At 36.0% G+C, this 24,873-nt stretch overlaps 1 protein-coding gene across 3 annotated transcripts in view; it reads right to left on the bottom strand.

Moving 5' to 3' along the window:
* CDK8 (cyclin dependent kinase 8) overlaps nt 1-24,873 on the bottom strand; it is a 134,207-nt gene that overhangs the window by 44,872 nt on the left and 64,462 nt on the right. For all 3 annotated transcript variants that reach the window (XM_049778250.1, XM_049778252.1, XM_049778253.1), the window contains exons 3-4: nt 15,622-15,732; nt 12,351-12,491 (exon numbers count right to left, since the gene is read on the bottom strand). In XM_049778250.1, the coding sequence (XP_049634207.1) occupies nt 12,351-12,491; nt 15,622-15,732 (252 nt within the window). The remainder of the gene's footprint in view (nt 1-12,350; nt 12,492-15,621; nt 15,733-24,873) is intronic.

Below are 24,873 nucleotides of genomic sequence, written 5' to 3'. Positions count from 1 at the left end.
CAATTCAGCAAACAACATAAAATGCACCTTAAATACACAAAATCACGAACTATCTATATTAGTAATTACACAAGCTAGTAAGCCATAAAATATTTCACTCAAAGAAACCGAGCCCCAAAATTCTTTATATTACCAATATATAGTAATATGCTTTGTAATAGGAGGTATAAAAATAAGTTTGAATCAATGGCTCACTATGAGATTTTCATTTGTATGTAATGGTTTCTAGGAAACTTATCCTTCACTAAGGACAGCTATAGCCCCACCAAGTGACAATTTCATAAAACTAAAAGATAGGGTAGCAGCTTTATGTAACTGAAAAAAACTGATATTGGGGCTGGAGTGGTGGCACAAGTAGTCGGGTGTCTTGCCTTGCATGCACTAATCTAGGATGGACTGCAGTTCGATCCCCCCGCGTCCCATATGGTCACCCAAGTCAGGAGTGATTTCTGAGTGCACAGCCAGGAGTCACTCCTGAGTGTTACCGGGTGTGGCCCAAAAATAAAAATGATATTATGCTTTGAAATATCTCATTTCTTTTAAATCTGTTATCCAGTGACACCCCACCCCGAATAATTTCACATGATATACTATTCCCAGTACCATATTCTCACTGTGATACTTTCAAAGGAAATTTTTGTAGAGATATAATACGAAATTTTAGTATAGCATAAAAGTATTTTAAATTGGTTTCGCATAGAAGTAGTAGATAGCTATTATACTTAAAAACATTTCAAACTTTACATATAGCTTTGTATTTCAGCTTCGATGAAAAATAATTATGTCTCCATAATTAGTCAAATCACACATGGGGATTTCCTTTCATTTTAAATGGAGTGGTAAGAGAAACAACCTTCCCCTCTCTAAAATGTATTCTAGTCTTATTAAACTAATTAACATTCCAATTTGGAGATTGGAACTAATCACATTCATTTCCAATTTGGAAATGAATTTACCTCACTTAGTATTATTCTACACTTAATAAAAGGGAACAAAACATCACCCCAAATGCTTAGTAGTTCCAAATTTACTACCGCTATGATAAAAACATGTTTAATCCAGGTTCAATCCCTAGCATCCTACATTATCCACTGAGCACTGCCAGGTATGCACGCAGCCAACCTGGGACAGACCTGGGTTCAATTCCTAGCATTCCATGTGGTCCCCCAAGCCTGGCAGGGGTGATTTATGAGAGTAGAGCAAGGAGTAATCTCTGAGCACAGCGAGGTGTTCCCCGGCCCCAAAGAAAAACCCAAAAATGAACCGAACACCTGAAACTCCAGCACCCCAAACCACCTTATGTAAAAAACAATGGAAACTAAGGAAGACACAAGCAACTGGGGATATGGAAAGAAATCCTAACAGACTCCCAAGTCCTAAAAAAATGCACAAACTTAATAGATGAGGACCGAAAATCAGTATTTAATGTCCTACCAATGGAATTCAAAGAAATCATTAACCAAGAATTAAGAAATCCATAGACAAAATATTCATCCAACTCAAAGAACTCTATCAGAAAATGAGAGAATCCATACAAATGAAACAAAGGAAACTAAAAAAACATGCTAGCAAGCCACAGGAGCACAATTACACACATAGAGAATCACATGAATGACCTGAGGACAAAATGCAAGCCAGTAACAACAAAGAAGTCAATAAAGAAACAAGAGACAAAAAGCATTGGAAGAAAATGTAAGGTACTTAACAAAGACAAAAGGAATATTTTACAACTTATAGGAATACCAGAAGGGGAGGAAAAAGAGAAAGGGAAGATCAAGTAGTGAGGGAAATAATAGAGAATTTTCCAACTCCGGAAAGAGGTACCTGTACAAATCCAAGAGGGGAAACAAGTACGAAAAATAGACCCTAATAGACCCAAACCAAGACATATAGTAACCCAAATGACCAAAAAACAAAACAAAACAAAACAAAGAAAGATGAATTCTTTAAATGAGGAAAAAAACCCTCAAGTACAAAGAAAGGAACATAAGAATCAAACCAGATCTCCCATTTGAAACAATTCAGGCAATACAGTGGAATGACATATTTAAACTACTAAATTAAACTTCCAACCAAAAGACAACTACCCAGCAAAACTCTCATTTAATAGGAGGGAGGACTAAAAACATTCTCATACAAAAACGAACTTGCAGTATTTGTGCCGACCAAACCAACTCTAAATGAACTACTCAAAAATCAATTACACAACGCAAACACCCAGTTGTAATAACAACCCTACACAGTATAACTGCACAACAACCCTCTCTGTCAATAATCTCCTTAAATGTCAAGTGACTAAACTCCCCCATTAAAAGATACAGAATAGAGGTCTAGGGTTGGATCAGAACACAAAAACCAGATATGGGCTGCCTGCAGGATACACACCTAAAAGATCATGATAGACAAAGGTTGGAGGGTGACTGAAACCCAACCACAATCATGTTTGTAACAAAGGTGTTTAAATAAAAAATATTATTTAAAAAAGAAAGAAAAATAAATAAATAAATAAATGATAACTCATCAAATAGGACTATAAGAACCTTTAGTTGATAGCTATGTAAAAAAAATAAAAAGATAGAAATCAATTATTCAAGCCACTGGGGTGGGGGGAAGGCTGGAACAGCCATACTTATATCAGACCAAATTGCATTTAACCTCAAGATAAAGTGCTCAGAGACAAATATGGCTACTACTTATTGATCAGAGGAACATTAGAGCAAAAAGTACTAACTCTGATCCACATTTATGCACCAAATGTAGAGGCAGCAAAACATATAAGGCTTTTGTTCACAAACCCAGAGAAATATATGAACGGACACACCTCTATCACCCTAAACAAATCCACTAGGCAAAAAACTAGGAAACATAAGAACACTAAACGAGAAACTAGAAGAACTAGCATTAATAGACTTACAGAGTCCACCATCCTCAGAAAGCGGAATACACATTCTTCGCAAGTGCATATGGAACCTAGACCATGCCTTAGGATAAGAATCTAACTTGCATAATGCCACACATATAAGAATTATACCAAGCACCCTACCAGACCACAATGCAACAAGAATCAAGACTGACTATAAAAAGAAGATGTGGAGAAAATGTAACATCTGGAGATTAAACACATGCTAATGATCCTAATTACAGAAAAAGCAGTAATTAGGGGGAAATTCATAACAAATACATGCCTACATTAAGAAAGAGAATGACAAAATCAACAGCTTAAAGAGATTTTCTTAAAGATTTAGAAAACCAGCAGCAAAGAAACTCAAACACAGGTAGAAAACAAGAATAGAAACCAGAGCAGAAATGAACAACACAGAAACAAAGAAAACTATACAAAGAATCAATGAAACCAGGAGCTAATTTTTTTCCAACAAATAAATAAGATAGACAACCCGCTGCCAAGACTCACAAAGAAACAAAGGGAAAACAGCTAAATAAGCTGGATCACAAATGAAAGGAGAGAGATTACAACAGAACTCCAAAAAATCCAAGTCATCATGAGGGCTTATGATGCACAACTGTACTCAGTTAAGTTAGAAAACCCAAAAGAAATCGACAGACCTGGAAAAATATCATCTTCAGAGACTTAATAAGGAAGTAAAAAGCCTAAAACAGCTAATCACATCTAAGGAAATTGAAACAATAAGTAAGAACTCCCCAAGATTAAAAAGTCCAGGACCAGATGGTTTTACAGGTGAATTCTAACATTCAGAGAAGTATTACTACCACTGATTCTCAGGCTCTTCTAAAACATTAAAAACAGGAATCTATCCTAATGCCTTTTATGCAGCTACTATCATGCTCATTCCCAAAGTGGACGAAGATTTCACCAAGAAAAAAAGTCACGGCTGAGCTGAAGAGGTAGGCCACTCAACTGAACTGTATGCCACTGAACTAGTTAACCCACAATATTCTGCGCTTTGTATGAGACCAACATCACTATGCTGATCCCCTCACATCAGATACAGCTGAAGCTCTGTTTGAACATACAGATGAGGAGGAATCCAGTTTTGAAGGATTTTAACCTTTGTGATTTAACTTGATTATCTGTTAAGCTACGGTTTTCTGTACTTTAAAGTTTTAAAGTTATTGTTGCCAATTTACAGTTTTTCTTTAGCTATAAATATTGAAAAACATTTAAACTACTGGTTCCTCAATTATTGTAACTGGTTTGGATATATATTTTTATTTTTGAAATGTGCCAGTGGCTGCTGCATTTTCCACCTCGGCTTATATTCGAGTCATTAAAGTTTTCCGGGTTTTTAAGGTAAAATTGGGGGATGTCAGCTCACACTCGAGTGTACAGGCACTTTTTCTTTCTTTTTTTTTTTTTTTTGGGGGGGGGGGCGGTCACACCCTGCAGTGCTCAGGGGTTACTCCTGGATCTATGCTCAGAAATCGCCCCTGGCAGGCACAGGGGACCATATGGAATGCCGGGATTCGAACCACCATCCTTCTGCATGAAAAGCAAACGCCTTACCTCCATGCTATCTCCCGGCCCTCTTTTTTTCTTTATTTATTTCCCTTTCTTATTTTTTAAATCTATTTTCTTTTTAATTTTTCTTAATTCAATTATTTCTTAAGCACCCAGACCCATCCTATAAGGGTCAGGCCTCCAAGGACCACAACCTATGACTAGATCTCTAATGTCTTCCTATAAATGGGCGTGAGTTTGTATGCAGTGGACTATGTTTGACTAATCTATATTGTAAACAATCCATGCCTATATTGTATAGAGCCCCTCTTATATATTACCCCTCCCCCATTCACAACTCCTATCCTCTCGCCACCTCAATTCTGATCTATTTCTTATCTCTCCCTATTTAACCCTCTTACACACACACACACACACACACACACACACACACACACACACACACACACCCTCTGACAAGAAGCCGCAACCACCACTCCTGCAGACTCATTCTATGCAGCCCTTTTAGTCTCCTCTCTCCCTCCTTCCTCCCCCCTCCCCCACTGTTGCATGTTACTGGATTATGTTCCAGAATAATCCCCAGCTCAAGGATCTTTTACTTCTGCAAACCATTTCTCAGACTCAGTAAGACTATAGTGTGGGACGAAAATATGCCCTGGATCTCACAAGTTATACAAGTTATATGCAAGTTATACGCAAAAGGGACCTGTTACACTAGCGGTATGCTGGGAAAAGTGGTGATTACCCTAATTCACTGTCACTATGTACCTTAAAAGTAACTTAAAGACTTGTAATTCACATTGATCTCAATAAAATTTATTAAAAAAAAATAAAACAGGGGCCGGGCGGTGGCGCTAAAGGTAAGGTGCCTGCCTTGCCTGCGCTAACCTTGGACGGACCGCGGTTCGATCCCCCGGTGTCCCATATGGTCCCCCAAGCCAGGAGCAAACTTCTGAGCACATAGCCAGGAGTAACCCCTGAGCGTTACCGGGTGTGGCCCAAAAACCTAAAAAAAAAAAAAAAAAAAAAAATAAAACAGATCACCCTCCTTAATATGGATATGCCACGCTTAACCAGTTGAAAACCTTAACAGGACAAAAACTGATCTCTCTGAGAAAGAAGCAATGTACCAGTAGAATGAGATTGCTTTTTGGGATCATTGCAAACTCTTTTCTTGAGGTTCAGACCTACTAGAAATTTGGTGCTGGGAAATATATACTGTTGAAGGAATGGGTATTGGAACATTATATGACTAAAATTAAATCATGAACAACTTTGTAGCTTTATATCCCAATAATTCAATTTAAAAATTATGAAAAAGGCAGGAAGGGAAGGAAAAGGAAAAGAGAAGCTAAAGGGAATAAGACCTTGCATACTGTGGATCCCAGTTCAATATCTGGCAATGCATATGGTCCTCAAATAGTCAAACAAAAGATATGCCCCAAACATGAGCATCAGTAGATGTGCCTGCTTCTGCTCACAAAACAGATGTGGTTCTTAAAGGTGATTGGCATTTTACTAAACAGTACTTGGAGGCTGATCAAACTCAAGACCTTGTAAATCCTAGACACAGGATCTACAATTTAATCTACTTCCAATCTTGTTTGATTACTAGCTCTATTTATAGCAACCAAGTAAGAAATGTAAACCAACAAAATCACATCATTACTTAATGTTTCAAAAATCAAAAGTTTGGTTTAGAACAAAAATTATCTCACACCAAAACAACAACAACAACAACAACAACAACAAAAACCCTATATATGTTTCCTTCTAGCTCATTTTCTTAAAATACTCATATGTGACCACTTATTACCACCTCAACTCAACATGAATTCCAGAATTTTAAAATTTCAATAGGAAAGCGATGCAGAAGTCCAGCATGCTTAATGAATGACAATGTTAGCTCTAGAGAGTCAACCAGTATCAGCAACCTATATTGCGTCTCTAATAAGGATTTTAGACAGAAATAAACTCAAAAGAAACCATGATATGAATAGGCAGTAGACTTGAGGATATGAGAATAGAAATGAGAAAACTTCAAACAGAAATAAATCCAAGCAGAAAAGACAGAAGTGAAAAACTTGGGAAGCAAAATGAAAAGCCCACTGGAAAGCCAATCAGTGAGGTAGAAGAGAAACTGCGTAACACCTCCAGAAAACAGCAGAAGATGGTGGCAGGGGGCAGGTGAGGGAATCTTAAAATAAATTAACAGAAAATGGAAAAAACATCCTCAAAATAAATTAACAGAAAATAAAAGAACATTGGGATAAATTCAACAGAAACAACATAAAAATCACTGGTTTCCCAAAGAGCCGACTTAAGATAACCCTTATGAAAAAAGAAACAATCAAAGATATTGCTAAGAAGTTTCCAGAGCTGAATAGTTCTTGTATCCACATCAAGGATGCCTAGTGACTACGAGGTAGAAATGACAAAAGAAAAAACACCCCAAAGTGTGTATGAGTCACAATGAAAACCATAAATATAGAATACTGAAAGCAACACAGATCAAAAAATTACAAGCATCCTTAAGATGTATATCATATTTATAAAACAACCTTTCAAGCTTGAGGGTAGTAGTGTGATATTGTGAAAAGACTGGGAAAAAAAAAAGTCAGCCAGAATCTCATTCAGGTTTGAAGAAAAGATATATAACTTCCCCCAAAAAGAACAGTTCAGAAACTTTACAGATTCAAACCTAATTTTCTTTTTCCTTTTCGGGCCATACCCAGTGAAGCTCAGGGGTTACTCCTGGCTATGCATTCAGAAATCACTCCTGTCTTCGATGACCATATGGGACATTAGGGGATTGAACCTACTTGCTATGCAAGTCTGTCCTAGGTTAGCACCTGCAAGGCAAATACCCTACCACTTGCACCACCGCTCTGTCCCCTCAAACCCAATTTTCAAGAAGATTTAGAAGGGGATACTTAAAAGCAAGAATAAACCCACAACTACACCAAACTTCTACAAAAAGGTGGCACAAAATTCCAGGACAATAATCTCAAAATCTCAATGTTGATGTACTAAATGCACTAATAGAGTGGAAAAATGAATCAGAAAATTGAATCCAACATTCTGCTGCCTACAAGAAACATACTTGAATAGTCAAAGGTTGGAAGTTGATACTTCAATTACATAACTCCCTTAAAAAGGTTGGTGGACATATCAAATGACATAAATTTTAGGCTTAAAAAGGGTATAAGAGACAGAGAAGGTAATTCCTTAATAATCAATAAACATTTTCATTAGAAAGAAATCACAATACTAAGCATATATTCACTAAATGAGTGGCCAGCAAAATACTTTAAAAATATGCTAATAGAAATGAAGAAAAACATCAATAGCAACACAATAATAGGGGTGACTTCAACACCATTCTAACATGTCTTAATAGATCAACAGGCGAAAACTCAAAAAAAGATATATAGGAGCTTTGAAGGAAGAAATGGAAGAGAGGAACTTAGTAGATATTAATAAGGGTTTTCATTCCCCAAAAGTTGAACACATATGCTTCTCCAATGAACAAGGAACGTTCTCCAAGACAGAACAGATACAGGATCAGAAAACATGCCTCCATAAAATCAAGAGGATAAAAACTGTACCAAGTATTTTCTCAGACTATGATGCAAAGAAAAATAGATGTGAATTACAAAAAGAAATGGAGAAATAACTTTAATAGCAGGAAATTCAACAATTTACTACTAAACAACCAGAGAGGAATTCAAAAAATTCCTGGAAACAACTGAGAATGAAGACATAAATTATCAGAATTTCTGATACAGCAAAAGCAGTATAAAAAGGTAATTTATAGCTTTTTAAGCATTCGCCAGAAAGAAAAAAAAAGCTTATACAGCTTAAGGAATTAGAAAATGACCAAGAAAACTATCCAAAACACATCTGGAGGAAGGAAATAATAAAACTGAGAGGATAGATTTATAAACATGTAAACAAAAAATCCAAAAGATCGATGAAAGCAAGTTTGTTCTTTGAAAAAGCAAACATGATTGATACACCATTAGCAAGACTCACGAAGAGAGCCCTAAAATACTGAAACAGAAATGAAAGGGAGAATATCAAAACACAGTAAAAAAACTGAAAAGGATAAAAAGAAATAACTTTGCAAATCTTTATGCCATGAAACAAAAGAACCTAGAAGAAATGAATAAAATTTTGGATTCCTATATCCTTAACAGTTGAACTAAGACGATATGGAAGAATCTTTATGCCATATATGAAAGAACTCGAACAAATGAATAAATTCTTAGATTCCTATAACCTCCAATGGTCGAACAAAGATAATATGAAATACCTGACAGACCTATCACTATTGAGGAAATTAAAATTGTTCAAAGAAACAAAAGCCCAGGCTCAGGTGGATTCAATAGTAACTTTTTTCAAACCTTTAAAAAGGACCTACTCCCAATCCTTTTCAGGTTCTTCCAGAAAACTGAAGAAATACAAACACCCCCAGTTTCTATGATGCTAACATCACCCTAATACCAAAACCAGTCAGAGACAGAACAAAAAAAGAAGTACAGACCAAAATTCTTGATGAACACAAATGCAAAGATCTTCAACAAAATACTATCAAATAGAACCCAACAATTTTATTGAATTCTGAAAGGTCATACAAGACCATGTAGATTTCATACTAGGGATGTAAGGATGTTTTAACATATGCAAGTCACTCAACATAATATAATATACAAATAAAAAAATCATGATCATATTGAGATGCAGAAAAAGCATTACATCCAGTACCCATTCATGGTAAAAAAAAATCTCAACAAGATGGGAATTGAAGGAACTTTCCTCAATGTAGACATCTGAGCCATTTTCCACACACATAGAACAAACATCTCAATGGATCAAAACTAAAAGCCTTTCCTCTAAGATTTGACACAAGACAAGGTTGCCCATTCTCTCCACTTCTATTCCATATGTACTAGAAGTACTTGCCATAGTAATTAGGCAAGAAAAAGACATCAAGAGAATCCACACAGGACATGAAGAAGTCAAGTGCTCACTGTGGATTGCATGAGACTATATTTAGAAAATCTTACTCTACAAAAAACTTCTAGAAACTATAGATTTGTGTAGTAAAGTCACGGGCTATAAAAGTAGCCGGAGAGATAGCACAGCCATAGGGCGCTTGCCTTGCATGAGGCTGACCAGGGAAGGACCTGGTTTGATTCCTAACATCCAATATGGTACCCCCAGCCTGCCAGAGGTGATTTCTGAGTGCAGAGCCTGGAGTGACTCCTGAGTGCTGCTAGCTATGGCCCAGAAACCAACAATCAGTCAATAAAATAAAGTTTAAAAACACACACACAAATACTCATGGCTTTTCTACATACAATTACGAAATGAGATGATTTTTTAATTCCATTAACAAGCATGACTTAGAAAAATATGGAATCAATCTAACTAATGAGGTGAAAGATTTATAAAAAAGATTAACTACAAAACACTGATTTAATAAAAGAGAACACAAGGAAATGAAGGAAATGGAAACATATACTGTGCACATGGATAGGGAGAATTAACATCATTAAAATAGCAATGCTTCGGGCCCGGAGATATAGCACAGCGGCGTTTGCCTTGCAGGCAGCCGATCTAGGACCAAAGGTGGTTGGTTTGAATCCCGGTGTCCCATATGGTCCCCCGTGCCTTCCAGGAGCTATTTCTGAGCAGACAGCCAGGAGTAACCCCTGAGCACCACCGGGTGTGACCCAAAAACCAAAAAAAAAACAAAAAAAAAAAACACAATACTTCCCAAAGCATTGCACAGATTTACTAAAATCCATATCAGGATACCCATGACATGTTTTAAAGAAGTAAATCAAAGACTCCTGAAATTCATATTTAACAATAAATCTCCATAAACAGATAAAGAAATCTTTAAATATAAGAAGATAGGAGGTTTCACTTTCCCCAACATCAAAATGTACTATAAAATAGTAATCATTAAAAAAGCATAGTACCGGAATAAAGAATCCTCAGATAAATGGAATAGACCAGGGGTCACCAAACTATGGTCCGCAGGCCAATGCAGCCCGCCAAGTACATTAATCTGGCTCATTGGGTGTTTTTACTACTATGATCTGTCCTGCTTAGGTCCAGGGTGGGATATGCACTGCATTCTTTGACTCCACTTCTTTTCTCTATCTCTCAACAACTTCTTTCAGCCTTAGGCAGAGGAACACAAACCTGGCCTGCCCACCAAGAGCAGGCCCATACTTCCTATGAAATACTGCTAAGTTTGTTGATTTAATTTTCTTGTTCCTCATTTTAAATACTGTATTAGCTCCAATTGTTTTTTTAAACTTCAAAATAAGAAATGTATACAATATGCATAGAAATTAGTTTTTCTTTTTATTATAGTCCAGTCCTCCAGTGGTCTGAGGGACAGTGAAATAGCCCCTGCTTAAAAAGTCTGAGGACCCCTGAAATAGACCGAGTATCCTCAGATGGACCATTAGGTATCTGACCAATTAATCTTTGAAAAACGGACAAGAAATATGAAGTAGAGCAAGGAAAGTCTCTTCAACAAGTGATGTCAGGATAGAACAACATGTAGGTAAAACACTCCAAGACATTGAGACTAAAGGCATCTTCAAGGAGGAAACTGCACTCTCCAAACAAGTGGAAGCAGAGATTAACAGATGGAAATATATTAAGCTGAGAAGCTTCAGCACCTTGAAAGAAATAGTGCCCAGGATACAAGAGTCACCCACTGAGTGGGAGAAACTATTCAACCAATACCCAGCAGATAAGGGTCTAATCTCCAAAATATACAAGGCACTGACAGAACTTTACAAGAAAAAAATATCTAATCCCATTAAAAAATGTGGAGAAGAAATAGACACTTTGATAAAGAATACAAATGGCCAAAAGGAACATGAAAAATGCTCCACATCACTAATCATCAGGGAGATGCAAATCAAAACAACCTCATAGAGGTACCACCTCACACCACAGAGATTGTCACACATCACAAAGAATGAGAACAAGCACTGTTGGCAGGGATGCAGAGAGAAAGGAACTCTTATCCACTCACTGCTGGTGGGAATGCCATCTAGTCCAACCTTTATGGAAAGCAATATGGAGATTCCTCCAAAAACTGGAAATTGAGCTCCCATACTTTCCAGCCATACCACTCCTAGGAATATACCCTAAAAACACAAAAATACAATACAAAAATCCCTTCCTTGCACCTATATTCATTGCAGCACTATTTACCTCTGGAAACAATCAAGATGCCCTTCAACAGATAAATGGCTAAAGAAAGTGTAGTACAACATATACACAATGGAATATTATTCAGCCGTCAGGAGAGATGAAGTCATGAAATTTTCCTAAACATGGATGTACATGGAATCTACTATAAACAAGTGAAATAAGTCAGAGAGAGAGAAAGATGCAGAATGGTCTCACTCATCTATGGGTTTTAAGAAAAATAAAAGACAACCTTGCAATAATTTTCAGAGACAAAAGGGAGTAGGGCTGGAAGTTACAGCCCACTTCATGAAACTCACCACAAAGAGTGATAAGTTTAGTTAGAGAAATAACTACATTGTGAACTTTCCTAACAATGAGAATGCATGAGAGAAATAGCCTGTGTAGAGTACAGGTGGTGGCGGGGTGGGGAGAAGGAATATTTGGGACATTGGTGGTGGGAATGTTGCACTGGTGATGGGGGGGTGTCCTCTTACATGACTGAAACCCAACCACAATCATGTTTGTAACCAAGGTGTTTAAATAAAATATTAAAAAAAATAAAAAAAGATTGTAGCATTCACACTTTCTTTACGGTTTGTAGGCCTACATATTATAAATACCTAAAAATAACTAGATATTCTTCAATTAGAAATCCATCACTTAATAAAACCATACATCAACTTACCAAGTCCCTGTGCAATACCCAATTAGCATGCAAGTAGTGAATTCCATCTAGGATCTGATATAATAGTGACTTCACCATTCCCCGAGGTAACTGAACTGGCTTCTTATTTGCTTTAGAAGCTCTGTGAAACTTGATTATATGCTGAAAGACAAAACATATAACCAAAAATTTAAAAAATGAGAAAGGTAATTTTATATAAAATACTTCCCTGATAAAAAAAAACATTAAAAAAACTCAAAAAAATTAAAATTGCATCTAGCATAACATTTTGTTGAGTAACATAAAAACAAAACTTTCCTACACATACAAGTGTTTCAGAAAACAAATGATTACAACAGAGAAGTACAAAGAACATGATTTTTTTTTTTTTTTTATTTTTGGGCCACACCCTGTAATGCTCAGGGGTTACTCCTGGCTATGTGCTCAGAAGTTGCTCCTGGCTTGGGGGACCATATGGGACACCGGGGGATCGAACCGCGGTCCGTCCAAGGCTAGCGCAGGCAAGGCGGGCACCTTACCTTTAGCACCACCACCCGGCCCCCAAAGAACATGATTTTATATTAAAATATAATTTTAAATTATTTCAAAGGATACTTGATTCCCTATTTATTTTAGCAGAAATTTCCTAGAATGGAATCTTTTTTTTCCTTAGTAACTAAATAAAAAGAAAAAAAAGGACTAAAACTCAATGAATACTTCTGAGTGACTGATATTGAATAGATGAATAGATGTTGTATATATTCAGAGAATTAAAAAAGCAAATGGGGAAATAATTAAAAACAATCTGGTAAAGGGTGTGTGTGCATCTTATGACTAAATCCCAACTAAGAACATATTTGTAACCATGGTGCTTAAATAATTTTTATAAAAATATAAATGAAATTTAAAAATACAATTAAGGCAGATAAAGAATATACATATAATTAAACTTCACAATTAAAATACTTAAAATTAAGATGAATTCTGGGCTGAAAGAAACAACTTGTGCCTTCATCAGAGCTTTCTATTTTAGTGGTGTTCTGGTAAAACCCAACACCAAAAAACAATTTATATATAAATGAACCTCAAAGAGATCCAATGTCTGAAGCTCTTGCTAAGTTTATTTTAATTATAGGCTGCATGAGCAATCATTAAATCTGAAAACTGACTACAATCAGTTCTGCTATGTGTACCACTAAACATTTGCATGGCACCACTAGCAGGAGCACACTCTTGAACTTAATTTATGAGTTAATATTAAACATCCTCTTAAAATAAGTAAACATAATAAATACAGGAATGAGATATCTAGTATTTTAAGTTAACATTTTCCCATCTTATTTTATAGTATGGAAAGTCATGTATGAGTATATCATAACTAATGATTAATGAATAAACAATTTTACTTTCCAAAGAAAATATATAGATCTCAGTGGGAAGGTAAAGATTATTAATTGGTATTGATGTTGCATGATTAATCTATATTATTTCAGTATCAGCTTTATGTAATTTTAATCTTTAGTTCTATCACTTACTCAAAATAAATTAAGAGTAGACAAAAAAAAGATACATAACAAATGTGGTATGTATATATGGAAAATTCACCAACACCTAGATGATTTTTTTTTTCTTTTTTCAGGCCATATCTGTTTGATGCTCAGGGGTTACACCCTCCTGGCTAAGTGCTCAGAAATTGCCCCTGGCTTGGGGGGACCATATGGGACACCTGGGGATTGAACCACAGTCGTGATCTTTCCTTGGCTAGCGCTTGGCAGACACCTTACCTCTAGCACCACCTCACCGGCCCCCACCTAGATGATTTTTAAAATGACTTTACTACAATTGCTTTGTTACCTCTACATACCTCCTCAATTAATCTGAGTACTCAAATATAAAAGTTATAATCTTACTAAGATAAATTCACCTGGATCTGATTAAGATAAATTATACTTTAAAAATACTTAATTTACTTAAATTTGTGATGATGTCAATAATGAGTATGCACATTATTAACAACTTGATATGCAGTATAAAGTGGTGTTATCACACCTACTCATGTAAAATTAAACATATTGACTATACTATCTTTGGGCTCAACTATATTTAATGACCATTATATTTAGAAACTAGCCTGACATTTGTTATTTTTTTCTTCTTTTCCTTTTTTGTTTTTTTTGAGGCCTTGCCCAGAGATGCTCAAAGGTCACTCCTGGCTCTGCACTCAGGAATCAATCCTGGCAGTGCTCAGGGAATCATATAGGATGTCAGGAATCAAAACTTAGATCAATCATGAACAAGGCAAGAGCCCTACCCGCTGTATTATCGATCCATATCAACCTGACATCTTCTTAAAAATTTGATTCAAATTAAAACTTATTTCACTTTAGATTTTAGCATGACAAATATTCAACTATTTCTTTAAAAATGTATAATAAAAATCAAAAATCTATATTCAGCTTAGATCTTGGAAAATAGGGATGAAGAAATTATACAGTGAGTAAGGCAATTGCCTTGCACATGGGCAACCCAGGTTTGATCTCCAGCATCCCATATGGTCCCCTGCACACCCAAGATTAATTATTGAGTGCAGAGCCAGGAGTTAGATCTGAGCATTTATGGGTGTAGACACAAAATAAACAAACAAAAATAACTTGGAAATAAGCTTCTTAAGAGAAATTATTAAAATGTCTATTTCCAGTTCAAGACTTTTTTTTATCAGGTAACTTAGAAAAATAATTTAAACTAATTATTTTTTTAACTAATCATCTGAATAGTTAATATATTTGAACTATTTGTATTTAGTTGTGGAAAACAGAAAACCTAAAAGTAGTCAAATATTTCTTATAAATCTGGAAGTACATGAGACCCTGATAAATCCGTTAAAGCTAAAATTACATAAATCACAGAGCTAGAAAGGTGGTACAGTGAGTGGGTATGGTTCTTTCTTGCCCTGCACTTGGCTGACAAGGCCAAGTGCAGTCTCTGGCACCACTTATGGTGCCAGGAGCCTTGCAGAAAATGATATCTGAACACTTGCAAAGTATGGCCCATCACCAAAAAAGTTTTAATTCTTCAGATTCTAGTTTTGAAGTATGTTACCAAGATTAAGTTGATAAAAATAAAATATAATCATAAGCAGTATGACTATTTTAGCCTTGGTAAATCATCAGACATTTCATATGCTTACTTTCATTTTTACAATATAAGCCTCCTAGTATGATAGGTACCTAAAATTGTTTTCAGTCTTTTAATTACTGACTAAAAGCCAATAGTCCAATGTCTACCAACTTACCCAGAGGTCATGTTCAGCATAGTCAAACAGAAGCCATACTTTCCTATCAGCATGAGACAAAAACACTTTTTGAAGAGAGATGACATTTGGATGCTTAAGCTCCCGAAGTAACTGCAAAACAAAGGAAAATCATTTAATATTATGGCATAAAAAATTTTAACCCATTAATAATTCAAAGGCAATATAAACCCAAGGCAAAAATCCTTAAAACTAGCAAGCACACACGTAACTTTGATAAGTACCCTTTGTTCCTCTTTGTATCTATGAATTTATCTACCTATATACCTTATACAGTATCTGTCCTTATTTTTATCTTATTTATGTATAAGTTTTGGTTTGAGGGCCACAACCAAAAGTATGTGGGTGCTGCTCCTATTACAATTCTTGGAGAATAATGCAGAGCTGGGATCAAACTAGCAAACTCCTCCCTGGAAGTACGTTACTCTAGCCCCTGTGAATGTCTTGTTTTACTTAGCATGATTTCTCCAAGGTTTACCCATGTTGTGACATGTTTAAGAATACCATTCCTTTTTATGGATGTATATGCTACATTTTATCCATGCCTGGCTGATCACACAGGTTGTTTCCACTTTCTAAATACTACAGCTAATAACACTGTGCTGTTCAGACCTAGCTGACACCCTGCTTTGGGAATATACCCAGATAAGAATAGTTCTACCTAGGACCAGAATTGCTGACCATATAATAAAATATATTTATCAGAATGATAATTCTTATTATAGTTTAAATAACATTCATTATTACCATAGCATTAGTGTCACAGTTCTGATGTAAAATTACTGTACTCACCACTATTAAAGTGTTCCAAACAGTCCAACACTGTCCTTATGTTAAGTCTATCTAGTCTATCATTTCAGTCCCCCCCTCACAGGGCTTGGTAATCCTGGTTTTGTAGTATCACTCAATATCTTCTAGTTTTGTTTTTGTTTCTCTATATGACCTTCTACTTTTGTTTTTGTTTCTCTATATATTTATATAGACAAATTATCTATAAAGAGAGAACATCTGGATTTTCCCTTCCTTCCTTATTTACCTGATTCTAATACCCTTAAGTTTTATCCAAGTCACAGTAAACTGCCCATTTTCTCTTTTCTAAAGCTGCACAGTATTCCATTGTGCATATATGCCAAAGCTACTTTATTCATATATGGGTCACTAAACATTTGGATGGTTTTCAAATTGGCTATGAATCTTTTTGAATGAACATTCTTGTATTGGGGAGTAGAATCTAAGAAGTGAAATATTGGGTCCATGAGAGCGCGAATATTTAAATTTTTTAAAGAAATCTCCATACTGCGATACACTTGAGATACCTGGGCCCATGTGTCCCTACGCCTCCCTTCTTGAGATGTGTACTTTCATATTTTTATAGAAAAATATCACCTTTATTACTAAAATAATTTAGTTTGGAGTTTTGGACGATGTTATCTTTCTGCCATCTTTTTTCCCGCATTTTTTTTATTTTAATCAAAGTGGACTACAAATTTTCAACAGTAATATTTTAGGTACATAGTGATATTGAATCAGGAGTATTCATATTTTCACACTGGGTTGTGTAGTTGTTTCTCTCATTTTCTCTTCTTTCTCATTCTCTCCCTCCTTCCCTCCTCCTTGCTCCCCCCCCTACATCCTCAAAATTTCCAAATAAAACCTAATAATCAAAAAAATACAATCTTTTTTAAAATCCAAAGAAAGAAATTTCCATGTCATTTTTCTTAGCAGATCAACCACACATATTTCAACCAAAGGTGAATGAGGGTTCCTGGTTTGCATTTTCATAATACTGGCCATGAACAGTTTTTCATATACCTTGAGGCTGGCACTTCCACAGAGGAAGTTTCTTTTTTTGATATTACTATTTTTATTGCATTGTTGGGCTTTGTGAGTATGTTATATATCTTGAATATTATCCATATATAGGAGGATGATGTTTCTCTCATTCACTCTAAAAGAATTAGAGTAAACTTTTTAACTCATTTTGTCTGCCATGCAGTGTTTTATTTTCATAATGTTCTATTTATTTTTGGTTTTGTTATCTTTACCAATAGAATCAAATCAATGAAGATACCTTTTGAGGTCAAATATCCAGACGTCTTCTGTCTGTTTTCTACAATGTATTCTATGAATTCTAATCTAATCTCAAGGTACTTAAAGCTATTTTGAATTAAATTTTGATTTTGGTGTAACTTAATGAATTTCATTTCATTTTTTAAACATATGCCTAATTCCATTTTCCAATAATAATTATTAAAGAGGCTTTTCTTGCTCTACTTGATGCATAAAACTTTATCACAGATTAACTGCCCATAGATCTGAGCGTTTATTTCTGAGTACTCAATTCTAGTCCACTGGTCTGCATTTATTGCACAAATCAGAGGGCTGCATTTATTCCAGTATCATAGTTATTACCATACCATAATAGTATTAAATAAAGTTAAGAAATACAACACCCCTCCCATGATATATTTTCTCAGAATGGGAGAGAGGGATTAGGTTCCATATAAATTTTAGTAAATCTGTTCTAAGTCCTTGAAGAATGACATCAGATTTTTGATGAAATTGAGTTGTATCCAAACTTTTGGCATAGTACTTTCAGTAAAGTTATTTTGATTACTGTATGCTAATTCTTCCAAACATGAATAAAAATTTTTTCTATGTCCTGGTGTCTCCTCTTACTTCTTTCAATAGTTTCTAGCCAGTTTTGATATATGAATCTTTCACATTCACTGTTAAATTTATTCCTAGGTATCTGGTATTTTGAACATGAAAAAGAAACTTTTGTTTTGTTTTGGGGGGGGGGTCACACCCGCTGATGCTCCCTGTCTTATTTCACTCAGCATAATAAATTCCATGTACATCATGTATAGGAAAATTTCATGATTTCATAACTCCTGATGGCTGCATAATATTCCATTATGTATATGTACCAGTTTCTTTAGCCATTCATCTGGTGAAGGGCATTTTGGTTGCTTCCAGAGTCTGGTTATTGTAAATAGTGCTGTAATGAATACAGGTGTGAGGAAGGGACTTTTGTGTTCCTAGAGTATATCCTTAGGACTGGTTATAATAGCTGGATTGTATGGAAGGTCAACTTCCAGTTTTGGGAGGAATTTCCATTATTGCTTTCTATAAAGGTTGGACTAGAAGGCATTCTCTCCAAATCCCCACCAGCACTGCTTGTTCTCATTCTTTGTGATGTGTGCCAATCTCTGTGGTACCTCATAGTTGTTTTGATTTGCATCTCCCTGATGATTAGTGATGTGGAGCATTTTTTCATGTGCCTTTTGGCCATTTGTATTTCTTTTTTTTTATCAAAGTATCTGTTCATTTCTTCTCCCTATTTTTTGATGGAATTAGATGTTTTTTTCTTGTAAAGTTCTGTCAGTGCCTTGTATATTTTAGATATTAGCCCCGTATCTGATGGGTATTGGGTGAATAATTTCTCCCACTCAGTGGGTGGCTCTTGTATCCTGGGCACTGTTTCCTTTGAGGTGGAGAAGCTTCTCAGCTTAATATATTCCCATTTGTTTATCCCTGCTTCCACTTTTGGAGTGTGCAGTTTCCTCCTTGAAGATGCCTTTAGTCTCAATGTCATGGAGTGTTTTACCTACATGTTGTTCTATATACTTTATGGTATCAGTTCTGATATCAAGGTCTTTAATCCATTTAGATTTTACCTTCTTAGAAGATGTTAGCTGGGGGTCTAAGTTTGCTTTTTTGCAAGTGGCTAACCAGTTGTTCCAACACCACTTGTTGAAGAGGCTTCCCTGCTACATTTAGGATTTCTTTCACTTTTATCAAAAATTAGGTGATTGTATATCTGGGGAACATTCTCTGAGTACTCAAGCCTATTCCACTGATCTTTTTTTTTCTAAAAAGAAGAAAAAGAAAAAGAAAATAATTGCTCTGAAATTTATTTTTTTGGTAGTACCTCTTTGGACATTACTAATGTTGGCTCATACAATCTGCTTTAAAAAATTCCTGTTTCTTGGATATTTTGTAACAGATTGAGGAATAAAGGTAGTTAGTCCTCTTTGAAAGTTTAAAAAAACTCACAATCTAGACCATGGTGTTTTGTTACTAGGGAACAATCTTTGAATTACCGATTTCATTTCCTTGCTTGTGACTGGCCTTTTACAGATTGAGCGTGTTCTCCTAAATCAGTTTAGGAAAGATGCATTATTCTAACAATCTGTCCATTTCTTCTAAGTCCTCCAACTTAACAGCATATTATTTTTCACAGAAATCTTTCTTTATAGCTTGAATTTCTGAGGATTTTGTTCTAACATTGTTCCTTTCATATCTTTTAAATTTATTAGGGCATCTTTTCATTTTTTTCCCTGTAAATCTAACCATGGGTTTATTTATCTTCTTTATTCTTTTAAAGATTCAGCCCCTCATTTCACTCACTGTTTTCTTGTCTATGTAATTGATTCTTGCTCTAACTTTTATCACTTCATTCCTATTTTGGGGTTAATTTGATGTTCCTTCTTTGTTTTTTCTCTTCTTATGTTGTGGATTTAAGACATTTTTCTTTCCGAATATTGGCCTGTATTGTGATTAATTTCCCCATTAATATTGCCTTTCCTGTGTCCCCTAGATTCTGATAAGTTTCCTCATTCTTAATAATCTTAAGAAATCAAATATTTTGGGATTAGAGTGATAGTACAGAGGGTAGAGCATTTGCCTTACACACAGGCAACTTGGGTTCGATCCTTGACAGGAATGATTTCTGTGTGCAGAGCCAGGAGTTACCTAACTGCTGCCAGGTGTGGCCCCAAAACAATTTTGTTCACAGTTTAATGACAAATTTAATTAAAGAGCTCATTTAGAGCCAAACTGGAATCTAAGGCCCAGAAAACTGCAGCCATCTGATTGTCTAAGTGTCACCCCAACCCACCCAGATTAGGTCTCAGTTTGTACAGTACATAGAAAGATCCCATAATTATTTTTTACAAAGAAACATCTAATTCCTAAGAAATTTCATTTGTTCTTTGATTTCTTCTTTGATCTAGTTGTCTATATTCAGCTGCGTTTTATTCACCTTCCAAGTGAAGAAATTTATCCCCATCTTTTTATGGTTAATGTATACCAAGGATTATAGTCTGAAAAGATTCTTGGTATGATTATTGGTATAATTTCCTGGTGTGTTTGAGTAATTCCCTAGTAATGATCTATTATGGAGAATATCCTGTTTGTCTAAAGAAGGTGTAGTCACCTTTTGACAGTAAAAGACCTCGTATATTTCAATTAATCCCCAGTTCTTCCATTTCCTCATTTAGGATTCTTGTATCTTTACTAATACTGTCTTGTTGATCTATCTATTAACATAAACTGAGGGTTGAAGTTTCCACTGTGATTGTGTTTCCAGCAATGTGCCTCTTTAGGTCTGGAATAGAAGCTTTAAAGTAAACTTTGAGCTCCCTTCATTTGGTGGATATATATGTTGATAAGAGTTTAGTCTTATTGGTCTATTATTCTTTTATCCAATAACCAGTGTTCATCCCTAGCTTTATTTTCTTCCTTTAGACACAATGCTTTTTGTCTGAAAACTGAAATGTATAGCTATCCCAACTTATTTTGTCTACAACTGACTTGTATGATTGTTTTCCATTTTTTAATTCTAATATTGTTTCTATCCCATGCTTGAGTAGAATTCCTGTCAGAAGCAAATTACTGGATTGTTTCCTGATCATCCAAATATTCTATGCCTTTAGAATAGGGGTCTCAAACTCAATTTACCTGGGGGCACACAGGAGGCAAAGTCGGGGTGAGGCAGAGCCACATAAGGGATTTCACAAAAAAAAGTCCTCAACCGTCGTTAATAACAGTTTTAATTATTTCTTCTGAGCATGAATAGAACATTGAGTGAAGATCATGAACAGTCCTTCTGAACATGGCATCTTTTGCCTATTCCTTGCTGCCAGAGACTTGACAGTGCTTCTTCTCACAAATCTGAACCATATTTGGCTTTAGAGAGGAAGCAGTTGAGACCCTCAGTATGGCTTGAAGATGATCATCATTAAGTCTAGACCTGTACTTTGACTTATTGAAGTTCAATGTGGAGAATAACTTTTCACAAAAATATGTGCTCCCAAAAAGGCACATGGTGCGTTGAACATTCGGGAAAGCTCAGGGAAGCTGGGGGGCAATTCTCTCAAAAATTGCCTTGCAAGCATGTCTGCTTTTCCACTAATCTCCCTGAACTTGGCTTTGAGATCAGACTTGCACTGCAGGTCAATGAGCTCCATTTGAAGCACAGGAGGGGCATTTGCACATCAAAGGTAAAGGGGTCCACAAAAATTTGGAAAGTGGCTCTGTGCTTTTTGAAGTCTGCAAATCTGTGATCAAATTCCTTCTCTAGCTTACAAATAGCTTCAACATATTTCTCACCACTGAATGGTATGCATCCACAAGTTCCTTGCATGCTGGGCAATGGCAAAGGTTTGTCTGAGAGAGTTGGGATTTCCATAGTTTTGTGGAGAATGCTCTCACAGTGTCATAGGCAGCACAGATAAGCTGCCCCGCGTCTTGTAAAATCTTGTTTAGTACATTCAGCTTATGTGTGATGTCAACAAGAAAAGATAAATTTTGAGCCATTTGTGATCACTCAACTCAGAAACAGCATTCCCATCCTTCTCCACGAAGGCTTTCACTTCTTCTCTCAACTCAAAAAATCTTTTCAGGACATTTTGCCTGCTGAGCCAACGTACCTCAGTAAAATAGAGCACATCTCCCTATTCTGACTCCATTTCCTCTAAAAAAGCACGGAAACTCCTGTGCTTTGACCCCTGGATCTGATTTGGTTGATGCATTTCACAACAACAGACATCACATTGTCACACGGCAGGCATTTACTGCAAAGGGCCTGATGATGGATAATGCAGTGAAGAGCAATGGCCTTCTCTACACTCTCTTCTTCAAGTTTTTTTTTTTTGAACAAGTGCCACCAGTCCATTTTTCCTCCCTGTCATCGATGGCGCTCCATCGGTTATTATTCCAACAAACCTCTTCCATGGCAAACCTGCATTCTCAATGGCATCACACAGATGCCAAAATATCTCGTTAGCGGTGGGCTGGCCATGTATTGGAATTATTGTGAGCAGCTCCTCTCTCAATTCAAAATTGCAATCAACACCACGGACATAAATTGTGAGCTGTACAGTGTCTGTTATATCTGTGCCCTCGTCAAGAGCAACTGAATATGCATCAAAACATTTGGCTTTCTCACACAGTTGATGATAAATGTCACTTGACATGTCAGAAATGTGCTCTGCCACAGTGTTGGCAGAAAGGCTGATTTTGCTAAATTGACCTTTCTTTTCCGGACAGATAATACTTGCAGTCTGTAACATGCATTTTTCTTTTTTTTTTTTTTTTTTTTTTTTTTTTTGGTTTTTGGGTCACACCCGGCGGTGCTCAGGGGTTATTCCTGGCTCCATGCTCAGAAATTGCTCCTGGCAGGCACGGGGGACCATATGGGACGCCGGGATTTGAACTGATGACCTTCTGCATGAAAGGCAAACGCCTTACCTCCATGCTATCTCTCCGGCCCCATGTAACATGCATTTTTCAACAAACTTTCCTTCTGTGAATGGTTTCCCTGCCTTAGCAATCATCTCACTAACCATGTAACTAGCTTCGACTGATGCAACATTCTCTTTGGTTGCTTTCTTAAAGAAATCTTGTTGCCTCATTAGACATGCTTTAAGACTGGCAACCATGTGGCTCTCATTTCCTTGATATTTTGCACATTCCTCAGCATGTTTAGTTGAATAATGGCATTTCAAGTTGTATTCCTTGTGCACTGCAACTTTTTCTGAGCAAATAAGAAATGTGGGGATGACCCTGTGCTCAACAAAGAAATACTGTGTCTCCCACTTTTCCTGAAATTGTCTGTGCTCATCAATCTTTCTCTTCACTGCAGGCTTTGATGAAGTCATGATGAAGGTATGACAAAATCTAATTCTGTAATAGACTTCTATCCCTTAGGCCTCTGATAATGCAAGGGACAGTGGGCAGGAGCATCGGAAATGACGTCTGCACTAGATGCAAAGTATTCGTGATTATTCGCTTACCGAATATTTGCAATAAAAAATCGCATTAGTAAGAAAAAAATCGCAAAAAATCACATTAAATATTTGCAAACCCCAAACGGAACTGCTCGCGGTATGCAAATGTTTAATGCGATTTTTTTCTTACTAATGCAATTTTTATTGCGATTATTCAGGAAGCACATAATCGCGAATACTGCGATATTTGAAGGCAGGCCACAGGCCACAAAATGTTGTACAGAGGGCCGCAAATGGCCCGTGGGCCAGGAGTTTGAGACCCCTGCTTTAGATAGATTAGTTTAATTCACTGACATTCAGATAAATAACAAGTACAAAAGAATTTTTCTATAAAGATTTTTGGTTGTTTTAGTTCTCAGACATTTGATTTGTATGAGATATTTAGTGTTGTTTGCATGAATGGAATAAATGTAGCAAATGTCTCAACCTCTAATTTATCTAAGAATGTTTTTATCTCTAAGATTTGAATGATAGCTTTGCATAACAGAAGATTAGGTCGAAGATTTTTCTTGACAGAATTTTGAATATATCATTCCATTGTCTACTTGCTTTCACAGGGGCTTTCAAAGATATTATGGGCTTATACAAGGCTTTCCTTGTATTTTGGGTTTTGCTTCTCTCTTGACCCATTAAGTCATCTACTTCTTTTAATTGCAATATGTCTCGATAGTGGTATCTGGGTGTAAACTGCTTAGTACTCTATGGGCATCTTGAATTTGTGCACTTCAATGTCTAGTGAAGTTTTTAACTACTTTCTCCTTCATTAGTTTTTCTTCTCCTTAGTCATTTTTTCTCCCCTTCAAGTATTTCTCTAATACATTTTCTTCCATTATTTAGAATTTCATTTCCATTGTCTCTTTTGTGGTATAGGCTTGTATTTTATCTTTAGGATCATTGGTAAGGTCTTTGATATTTTGAATTATGTTTTTGTGAGTTGCTATTCAATTCTTTATCTCCAAAATAAAAGAGGACACAGGAAATGGAGACACGTACCCTGTTCATGGATTAGGAGGATTAACATCATTAAAATGGCAATGCTCCCCAAAGAACTGTACAGATTAAATACAATCCCTCTAAGGATACTCATGGCATTTTCAAAGATGTGGATCAAACACTCCTAAAATTCATCTGGAACAATGAACACCCATGAGTAGCTCGA

The sequence above is a fragment of the Suncus etruscus genome, chromosome 8, assembly GCF_024139225.1.
Source record: "Suncus etruscus isolate mSunEtr1 chromosome 8, mSunEtr1.pri.cur, whole genome shotgun sequence".
Lineage (NCBI taxonomy): Eukaryota > Metazoa > Chordata > Mammalia > Eulipotyphla > Soricidae > Suncus > Suncus etruscus.
The sequence above is the reverse complement of the archived record's forward strand: the minus strand, read 5'-3'. Positions and strand labels throughout refer to the sequence as shown.